At 51.5% G+C, this 10,698-nt stretch overlaps 1 protein-coding gene across 2 annotated transcripts in view; it reads left to right on the top strand.

Moving 5' to 3' along the window:
- The window catches only part of PTPRS (protein tyrosine phosphatase, receptor type, S), an 89,033-nt gene extending 79,391 nt beyond the window's left edge, over nucleotides 1-9,642 (top strand). For both annotated transcript variants that reach the window (XM_006868909.1, XM_006868908.1), the window contains 6 exons: nucleotides 2,786-2,964; nucleotides 3,421-3,547; nucleotides 3,624-3,749; nucleotides 8,259-8,413; nucleotides 8,528-8,663; nucleotides 9,485-9,642. In XM_006868909.1, coding sequence (XP_006868971.1) covers nucleotides 2,786-2,964; nucleotides 3,421-3,547; nucleotides 3,624-3,749; nucleotides 8,259-8,413; nucleotides 8,528-8,663; nucleotides 9,485-9,553 — 792 coding nt within the window. In that variant the 3' untranslated portion in view covers nucleotides 9,554-9,642. The remainder of the gene's footprint in view (nucleotides 1-2,785; nucleotides 2,965-3,420; nucleotides 3,548-3,623; nucleotides 3,750-8,258; nucleotides 8,414-8,527; nucleotides 8,664-9,484) is intronic.
- Nucleotides 9,643-10,698: the final 1,056 nt, after the last annotated feature.

A 10,698-nucleotide genomic window follows, 5' to 3' on the forward strand; every position in this document is an offset into this window, starting at 1 on the left:
TCTGCCTTGTTTCTTTCTGTAAGCTGAAATGTTTTCTCCAAAACAGTATGCCAGTACTCACATCAACCACCAAGTAGGTGACAGAGACACCCATATCCCTGTGGGGTCCCTGTGAGAGTGTATATATCAGGAATGTGGTCCAAGGGGATCACCTGAAAGGTAGTGAGTGGAGTGTTTTCCTGGAGGAAGCAACTTTGACTTGAGGAAGAGGTGTTGGAGAATATCAAAAGTACCATGGGCTGCCAGGAGAACAAGCAAATCTATGTTGGGAAAAGTATAGCCAGAATGTTCCTTGGAAGTGAGGATGGCCAGACTTCATCTTGTATACTTTGGACATATTATCAGGAGGGACCAGTGTCCGGAGAAGGGCATCATGCTTGGTAAAGTGGAGGGTCAGCAGAACAAAAGACCTCCAATAAGATGGATTGACACAGTGGCAGTAGCAGTGAGATGGAGTGTAATTAAGAATTGTGAGGATGCCTCAGGACTGGGCAGTGTTTCATTCTGCTCTGCATAGGGCCGCTATGGGTCGGAGCCAACTGGACGGCACTTCACAACAACAATTTCTGTTTAATTGCTGATTGTATATTAGTGTATTCTCAGACGCTCGCCACCTCCCTCCTGGTGGATGTGGTAGAAATTGGAAGTGTGAACGCAGTTAGTGCTCTGCTCATAGTTTGTGTAGCATAGTTCAGGAAGGGTTCACGCACCTTCAGAAGTAGGGGTACTATGGCCAGCAGCTGACCACAGGCAAAGCAGAGGCTACATAGGAAGGGGTGCCATTGGCTGTTAGCTTGAAGAGGGCAGGGACTGCTGCCAGGAAGGACCAGAAACAAAGGCCCCCTTGCCTCCAACCTCCAACTTCGTACTGTGTCCGGGATGCTGGCTCAAGGCCACTCACAAAAGCCCAGGATGGCCACTGCACTCCACGCCACCTCACGGTTCACCTGCTTTCCTTCTCACTGCTCCTCTGCCGCTTCCTGTCGGTTGTCAGTCCACCTCTTGGTCCTGTCCTCTGACACGCAGGGCTGTAGGGTGACCATCTGTGTCTGTCTCACTCAGTCTCGCGTGGCTGTGTTGCAGAGGGATGGCTCAGTGCGTGAGCCTGCTCTGCCATCCTGCCCTGACTCCCCTGAAGTGGTTTTTTATTTCTTAAAGGCGACTGACTTCAAAGCACACCCTACACCAATCCTACCTCGTTACCAGAACAAAGAAATTTTTATTCCCGAGTGGCCAGTGGCCACAGGTGTAACGATCAGGACTTAACAACATGAATTTTAGGGGCAGAGTCCTGGTGTGGCACCGAGGGCTAATCCCTGGACTATAATGTCGGTTTGAACTGAAAGGTCGGCAGTTCAAATTTATCAGCCTCTCCTTAGAAACCCTGTACAGGGTCGCTATGGGTTGGAACTGACTTGACTGCACTTAACAACAACAACAACAGTGTTTTAGGGGAGGACTCCGGGTGTGGTGCTATAGGATAAGTACAGGGTTAGCGGTTCACACCCACCAAGCTGCTCCTCATAAACGCTATCTAGGGTCACAACGAGTCACAACCAATCCGACGGCACTTAAGAACAACACGTTTAGTGGGAGGGAGCCCTGGTGGTACAGTGGTTAAGTACCTGGCTGCTAACCAGAAGGTTGACGGTTTGAACCACCAGCTGCTCCACGGGAGAAAGGTGTGGCAGTCTGCGTCATTAAAGATTTGCAGCCTGGGACGTTGTCTAGGACAAGTCTTCTGCTCTGCCCTGCAGGCGCTCTATAAATTGGAATTGACTCAATAGCAAAAGGATTTAATCTGTGTATCTACGTAGCCCTGGTGTGGCGCTGTGGGTTAATGCACTGGACCACAAAGTCGGTTTGAACCACAAGGTCAGTGGTTCAGAGTCACCAGCCACTCCTCAGAAATTCTGTATACAGGTTCACTATGAGTGGGAACCGACTTGACTGCACATAACAGCAACAATCTACTATTTAAAACTTAGGTTGAGTCATTGCCAACATGCAGGGGGTCCTGGTAGGACAGGAAAAGTGCTCCATAAGGTTCCCAAGGCCCTGATGGCACTGTGGTTAAAGCGCTTAGCTGGTAACCAACAGGACGTCAGTTGGAACCCACTAGCTGTTCCGAGGGAGAAAGGACTATCAGCCTCTGTAAATTATAGAGTGGTGTTGTTGTCATGTGACTTTGAGTCGGTATAGGGTGTCTGAGTTGCAGCTAGTGGGTTTGAACTGTCAAACAAGCAGTTAGCATCCAGTACTTATCTTACAGTGCCACGCCAGGACAACCTTGGAAACCCCATGAGGCAGTTCTACCCTGTCTGCGTGGTCACTACGTCATAATCGATTCAACGGCAATGGTGGTTTGGCAGTTTTTTGTTTTTGTTAACTTTTGGAGGTACTATTCCTGGGAGCATAGTGGTTACGAATCGGGCTGTGAACCGCAAGGTCAGCAGTTCGAAACTACCAGCTGTTCCATGGGAGAAAGATGAGGCGTTCTGCTCCCATAAAGATTTACAGCCTCGGAAACCCTGTATACAGGGTCGCTATGAGTCGGAACCGACTCCACAGCACATAACAACAACAACAACATTCAATACTGATGTGGCTCTGTGGGTTAATGCATCAGACTGCAAAGCTGTTTGAGCTGCAAGGTCGGTGGTTCAAGCTCACCAGCTGCTCCTTGGAAACTCCATACAGGGTCACTATGGGTCGGAACCGACTCAACAGCACTTAACAACAACAGCATTCAAATCTGATGACGCCCCCTCCTCTGCCCCCACAGCGGCTGGCCAATTCCAAGGCCCACACGTCCCGCTTCATCAGTGCCAACCTGCCCTGTAACAAGTTCAAGAACCGCCTGGTGAACATCATGCCGTATGAGAGCACGCGGCTGTGTCTGCAGCCCATTCGAGGCGTGGAGGGCTCCGACTACATCAACGCCAGTTCCATCGATGGTTACAGGTGCTTCACCCAGCCGCAAGGAGCCAGACACATAGCCCTGTGTAGTCAGCTGGGCAGAGGGAGTGAGACTCTGCCCACCAGGAGACAGACCCTGGCCCCAGGGAGGTTGTTCTAGGTAGAAGGCCAAGGCCTGGGATTGAGCAAGAACTAGAACTGCTAAAGAATGTGGATGAATGGCATTCAAAGGAGGTGGCGGGAGGAGGCAGGACAGACCAGTGGACAGAGTCTTGCAGCTTCTCTAATGGTGTGGAATTTATCGTGAGGCTAATAGGTTTCCCTGTATACAACAAGAAGGTGACTGTGAGGGTTGGCCTGTGGGCAATGGCAGCCATTTTGGTGAGAGTAGGCAGGGGTGGCTACTGTGGCATCCTGGCTTGGTTCTCATCACCAGCCTGAGCCTGAGTCTCTCCACGGCCCGGGCTCACACAGCACTACCCCTCACCCCCCGCTCTGTAGGCAACAGAAGGCTTACATCGCAACGCAGGGGCCGCTCGCAGAGACCACCGAGGACTTCTGGCGAATGCTGTGGGAGAATAACTCCACCATCGTGGTGATGCTGACCAAGCTGCGAGAGATGGGCCGGGTGAGTGGGGGCCCGGGGCGGGAGGCCTGGACAGGGGACCCCTGCGGGGCTGACCGCAGCCACCGTCTTCCCACAGGAGAAGTGTCACCAGTACTGGCCGGCTGAACGCTCCGCTCGCTACCAGTACTTCGTGGTGGATCCCATGGCGGAGTACAACATGCCTCAGTATATCCTCCGGGAGTTCAAGGTCACAGATGCCCGGGTGAGTGTGGACGGATAGCCGGGAGGGTTGGCACCAGGGCCTGGCTCAGAAGTCTGATTAATGTTGCTTTCCTCGGTAACCCGGAGGGAATAAAGGCCTGAGAGTCAGATCAGCGGGGCTGGGAGCAGGAGGTGGGAGATGACCAGCTGGCCCATAATCACACAGACCACAAAGTAGGTGCGAGAGAGACCCGTGTCCATATGGTGACCCTGTGCTGCCCCCTCTGGAGTGTGTATGAGAGCCCTCACTAAGGAATGTGGTCCACGTGACGGTAGTGAGTAGAGCTTTTTCCTGAGGGCATCCACCTATGGCTGCAGGTGAGGTGGGGACCATGTAGGAGATCCAAGGTGGCGAGTGGTAGACGATAGAGTGATAAAGGATGGTGGATTATGAGACTGGAGAGTGGACAGACATGAGCGGTAGGAGAGGAGGATGGCAGTACTGAAGACTGACAGTGGACGGTGGCTGTTGGGTGGCAGGATCTAAGTTATGGGAGAGAGGGAGTGTCGGGAAAGATGATACCAAGGGATGGTGAATTCAGACTGACGGGTGAACAACAGTCATCAGCAACAGTGCTGTGGGTTGCACAAGATGGCGCCCATGGGTTGGTGAAATCCGGGATTGGAGAAGAGTAAATGGTGAGTGTCTGGGACTGGGGAAGCAGAGGAAGATTGGACCATTGGATGGCAGGATGATGGGACTGGAGAACGCCAATAGAATGATGGCTGTGGGTCAGTGAAGGGGGATGAGTTATCATTGGTGGATGAAGATGATGGGATTGTGGGAAAAGCAAATGTTTGCCCAGCGAGAGATGGAGAAAAGCAAAAGAAAGTGCTTTTGGACAATGAAGGCTGATGAGCAATCAGTGGTCAAGGGAGGTAGACAATACTGTGGGGTACCAAAGGATGGAGAACATCAGGATAAGATGACATCACTGGACACACCAGTGGTAGAGGACAATGCTGTTGAACGGCGCCATTTTGTTGGTGGAGAACGTGGTTGGAAAAGGACGGGTGATGGGTGAAGGAGGATGTCTGTGGAAGACGGTGCCCTTAGATGGTGAAGAGGGACAGATTCTCAGTGCCATTGGGTCATGAAAGATGAAAGATATCAGAGAAGGGTGGTAATAATAGGAAGATAGGATTGCAAAGGAGCGTCAGGTGGTTATAGAGAAGGTTAAGTAGAACGTGTTACCATGGTGGGTGACGGACTGAGTAGGGAGCTTGGGTGGCAGCCGAGCCACAGCCTCAGTAGTGGATGGGATTGGACATGTGGGTGTGCGGGTGGACAGTGTTTGTGGGTGTTGCCATCACTGGATAGTGGAAGTAGATTGGTAGCGTTACGATCTGTTTTTGTCTGGCGCTATTGCAGACCCATCGTCACTGTGTGACTTTAAGAACTGACATTCATTTTCTCATGGTTCTGGAGGCTTAAAGTCCACATCTCGGCTACATCCACGCCTGCTGTGAGCCCCTCTCTTAGTTCTGGCATCTGCTGGTGCTCTTGGCATGTGTCTCCCCCGTGTGTGGCTCCGTATCTGTCTGCCCTTTGTATAACTCAGACATGCTTAGGTTTAGGATCACCATACCCTAGTATGACCTTGCTAACAAAGCCAGACAGCTCCTGTTGCCAAACAGGGTCACATTTATAGGCCCAGAGATTAGGGGTGGCAGAATCCAGTCCATAACATTCGGCCCCTTGGCCCCCCCTAAAATTCACGTTCTTCCCACTCCAAAAAGTCTCAACCCATTCCAGTCTCAAGTCTACATCCCAAATCATCAAAATCAAGTATGGCTGATACTCTAGGTGTGTTCCATCTTGGGGGCAAAGTCCCTTTCCATCTGGGGAACAGATCGAAGGAAGAAATCCCCATCACAACTGAGGAAGGTTGGAGGAAAAGGAGGAACTACGGGTACCTAGAGGGCAAATCACATTCGCTCTCAAAGCTTGAAAACATCCCTTTGCTCTCAGGTATTTCTCTTCTCCATGTCCATTTGGGCAAGGGTCCCTCTCTTGGTACCTGACCTCCCCTACACACAGCCAGTATTCTTTCCAGCAGTCCTGCTGGTCTCTGGACCACTCCCAGGATGGTCCCTGTCTTTTCTTAGAAGATGCTTGCAACCCAGTCACTCCGCTGGCCCCTGGCCTGCCTGCAGGATTCCAGCGGTCAGAGATGGCCTTCCCTCTTGTCCCAGTACTAAACTGATGGGGTTCCTGTTGATGTTGTTGATCGCATCCATCAGTCCTGGGCCCAATCTTCTTGACAAAGAGCTTTCACCTTGGTGAATTTTCCAGAGCAAGCTTTCTTATAGTTCATGCAGCAGAATTTCCCAAATCTCCAAGTAGACTTCTCTGCACGATCCATTTCAAACTCTCTCTTTACACTCATGTGGTTGTTATTTTTTACTATATGCAATAAGGAGAAGCCTCCCTTAAAGATCTTACTTAGAAAACCCACCCCGTAAAGATCTTGCTCACTTCACTGCGCTTTGCTGGACTGTGCTTGGCCGCTATTGCAGGTTTTAGTAAACTGTAGGTTTGTGCCAACCCTGCGGTGAACACAAGCCTGTTGATAGCATTTTCCAACCATGTGTGCTCACTTTGTTGTCTGTGCATCACATTTTGGTTCCTCTCATAATATTCTATACCTCTCCTGGTGTGGCGCTGTGGGTTAATGTGCCAGACTGCAAAGACATTTGAACTGCAAGGTTAGTGGTTCAAGCTCACCAGCTGCTCCTTGGAACCCTATACGGGGTTGCTCCCCCCAGAGTCACTTCTGACTCATGAGACCCCACAGGACAGAGCAGAACTGCCCCCTGGGATTTTCAAGACTATGAATTTTGATGGAACCAGACAGCCTCATCTTGCTCCTATGGAGTGGCTGCTGGGTTTGAACTGCTGACCTTGAGATGATCAGCCCAATGCTTAATCCACAGCACCACCAGTGCTCCTAATAGACTGTGGTTGATTGGTTGGTGGTGTGCCACGGAGTTGGTTCCAACTCATAGTGACCCTGTTACAGGGTTTCCAAGGCTATAACTCTGTACGGGAGCAGAAAGCTGCTTCTTTCTCCCACAGAACAGCTGGTAGTTTCAAACTGCTGACCTAGAGGTTAGCAGCCCAACTCGTAATCAGTACGCTACCAGAGCTCCTTCTAATAGAAAATAGAGTAAGCATCACTTTTACAGGCACCAGAAAACCAAACTATGTGTGTAACTCACTTATTTGTATAGCTCACTTTGTTGCAGTAGATGCTTTATTGCGGTGGTCTGGACCTGACCCCACAGTCTCTCCAAGTTCGGCCTGTGTCTGAGTTCATCACTGCTGGGTTCTGCTTCCCACAGAAGCTCAGACATAACTGAGTCAGGTTTTTGCTGCTTTATAACAGGGACGGCCGTGCCTCCGGTGTCCAATCACATGTTCATTATTCCTTTTTAGAGTCTCATCAGAAGCATGCGTAGGGCCCATGTTTGTAGCTGTTTCTGTCCCTGGCGACAAAAGCTTGCCTTTCCACTCCCAATTCTTTCTGGGACCTCCTCAGACTTACCCTAAACATCCACTCTTGTACCAACATTCATTTCTGGGCTTTATGGTCTAGCACACCCAGATTCCCCTAGCTTTTAACTCAGACCCCAATAAATCCCAAAGCCCCTTCCACATTTTGTGTGTTTGTCAGAATAGCTCCCCACTCTCGGTCCCAAATCCCATCTTAGTTCTCTAGTCCTGCTAAACGGGGACTACTGCAGTGGGAGCTTTAAAGAACAGACATTTATTTTCTCAAGGTCCTGAGGCTAGGAGTCCAAATCAGGGTCTCGGCCACGTCCATTCCCCCTGTGGTCCTGGTGTCTGCCAGTGTCCCTGGGCACCTGTCCTCTTCGCGTCTCTGTGTCTATTCTGCCATTTATTTAGAAGTTCATTAGTCTTAGGACCCACCCTCCTCATTGACATAGCAACTAAGCCATCGGCCTGTTTGGTTCATATGCTAGAAAAGACCCTCATGGTTGATAAAGTCGAGGGTCAGGAGATGGACTCAAACAGACCAGCACTCATGAAGCGGACACAGGACAGGACAGGCAACATGCTGGCTGAATGACAGTATAAGGTAACTAGGAGTCAGAGCCAGCTCAGTGACCACTGACTACAGCAACCGTGTGTCTTAAACGTCCCATAACTGGAGAAGATGGCACCCGCCTGAGCATTGTTGGGTTCTATGAAACATCTGTCTAGCACAGCTAACAACATTCCCAACAGGCTCATATTTCCAGGTTCAGAGGTTAGGATGTCACCCACTTTAATTCCTAGCAGTATTCATGGCCCATAAGGATGGAATCGGAACATCTCAATGACATGCAGTCCATGAGGTGGGGAGGGACTGTGTGAGAATTGGTTTGGGAATGGAGAAGGCTGTGGGTTGGGGCTGGTGGCCCAGACTGAGGGCTGGGAAATGGGATCTAGCGTTAGCAGGAACAGCCTGATCCTGAAGGCCAGACTGGGCTCTCCCCATTCCAGGACGGCCAATCCCGGACTGTCCGGCAATTCCAGTTCACGGACTGGCCGGAGCAGGGTGTGCCAAAGTCAGGGGAGGGCTTCATCGACTTCATTGGCCAAGTGCATAAGACCAAGGAGCAGTTCGGCCAGGATGGTCCCATCTCCGTCCACTGCAGGTGAGCTTGTCTGGCTGGGCAAACAGGTCAAGTGGGAACAGCCCTGGGGAGTCGGGCTATCAGCTGAGGCCCACTCCTGACCACTGTGTCCCGCCCTCCCCTCCCCGTCCACAGTGCCGGTGTGGGCAGGACAGGCGTCTTCATCACACTCAGCATTGTACTGGAGCGGATGCGGTACGAGGGCGTGGTGGACATTTTCCAGACAGTAAAGATGCTGCGGACCCAGCGGCCGGCCATGGTGCAGACAGAGGTGAGGACACCCTGTTTCCCTGAACGTGACGTTCCTTTGAGAGATGGGCGCACCCCTCCCTACACACAGCTCCTCTGACCTCCTGAGAGTGGCAGATACTCATATACATCCCAGAATGAAAGGGGGGGAATCGGTCAAGTCTTTTGAAACGTGGGAGTTCGGGGGTGGTGCAAAGGTAAGAATGCACTTGATTGTTCGCTGGAAGGTTGACGGTTCAAGTCCACCCTGGGTGACCTCGGAAGAAAGGTCCTGGTGATCTGCTTCCTAAAAGTGAAGATCCTGTGAGCACAGTTCTGCTCTGACACTCATGAGGTCACTGGTGCAGTTTTGATCCGTGTGAACACTGAGGCTCAGAACTAAGAAGTGTCACTTGCTGTCCCAGGCATGGGCCCACCTCTGCCCACAAGTCACAGTGAGTGCACAGCTGAGCTAGGAAGCTAAAAGGCAAAAACAACCCTCCCAGGTGCATAGGTGGGGAAGCTGAGGCCCAAGGCATTGTGGGATTTCCCTCACACTCCTGTGGGGCATGTAACGCCCTGGCTTATCTGTCCCTAGGAAGGCAGATCTGGAGTCCTTGACTCCCAGCCCAAAGGGATGGCTCAGCCACCCAGGCATTTAAGATAAGGAGGGGCTTCTAGGCCAAGGGTCTGGCCCGCACAAGGCAAGCAGTTGTGAAGCTGCCCATTAGATTGGGGGACCCCAAAGAGTGCTTTGGGCATTGGGGTCTCCTGCAAGAGGCCCCTGGGTAGGCCCTGAGGGCAAGTGGGAGCCCTGGGAGGCGTTAGAGCAGGGGCAGCACTAATGGGACTCTCCTCCCACAGGATGAGTACCAGTTCTGTTACCAGGCTGCACTGGAGTACCTTGGAAGCTTTGACCACTATGCAACCTAAAGCCATGGAACCTCGGCCCAATTCCGCCGGCCCCAGATGCCTCTGCCTGTGCCGATGGACCCCCAGAGGCCCGGCCCCTGTGGGCAGGGACGACGCGGTCTCTCAAGCCCCCCGCACGGCCACTGGCCGCCGCCTTTGAATACTTGGCACATTCCTCATTTCCTTCCGATTCCCAAACGAGAGATTCCGGGGTGGGGGGGTGGGCAGTGAGCAAACTAGGGGTTCTCCCCAGAACCAGAGGAGGGTGAGGGGGGAATGGGCCGTGGACCCCTCCTTATCCTCCCTCCCCCCACCTCTATCCCTCGCCCTAGGGTCACTGGACTTTGGGGGCGCAAATCTACTTTCTCTTTTCAACTCTCAGTGTAACCGTAACGAGTGACATTTCCCCCCACTCCCTTTTTTTTTTTGAAAATAGTGTATTTTTTTCTTTTTTTCTTTTTTTTAAAAAGAAGAAACCAACCAACAGATTTTGCGAGTCACCGGGTTTAAAACGTATTCGTATTCTGTTCAAAGACGGTCTATTTTTTCACTGTAGATGAATGTCCTGTGATAGGTCACCGGCGGCCCATCCGCTTGATTTGTTTTCTACCATCGGAATGTGTGCCTCACTCAGTAAGAATGGAACGCTCCTTCACACCCCTTTTGGTTTGGGTCTTTCCTTTCTCTGTTTTTTTATTTTAAATTTTTAAATTTTTAAATTAAATTCTCAAGACATATCAAGTACAGCTCTGAGGGTGGGGCAGCAGAGGGGGCTCCGGGGGTGGGGGGGACAGTGTCCCCAAGCATCCGTGAGGACACTGCCATGGGGAAGACCACAGCAGCAGCCAGAACCCTGACCTCCTGCTCCCAAGGAGGGGGCCGAAGAAAAACGGAGACGTCACCGCTTCCTTTGGGTGACGGGACTGTGGGCTACCCTGGATCGGGGACGCTTCCTCCTGGGACTATGGGGCAGTTTTGGGGCAACAACAACAAAAAAAACAGACCAACAGGAAACCCCCCCCCCCCAAAGCAAGTGAGTTTTTCTCTTTGTAAAAGAGCAAATCTGCTTTGCTTTCCACAGTTTATTCAAACGGGAGCAGTTGGGTGGCTTTCCCACCTCTGTGTATGTAGATATATTGACTTTGTATTAAAGGAAAATTGTCCGA

The sequence above is a fragment of the Chrysochloris asiatica genome, unplaced genomic scaffold, assembly GCF_000296735.1.
Source record: "Chrysochloris asiatica unplaced genomic scaffold, ChrAsi1.0 scaffold00125, whole genome shotgun sequence".
NCBI classification, from domain to species: Eukaryota; Metazoa; Chordata; class Mammalia; order Afrosoricida; family Chrysochloridae; genus Chrysochloris; species Chrysochloris asiatica.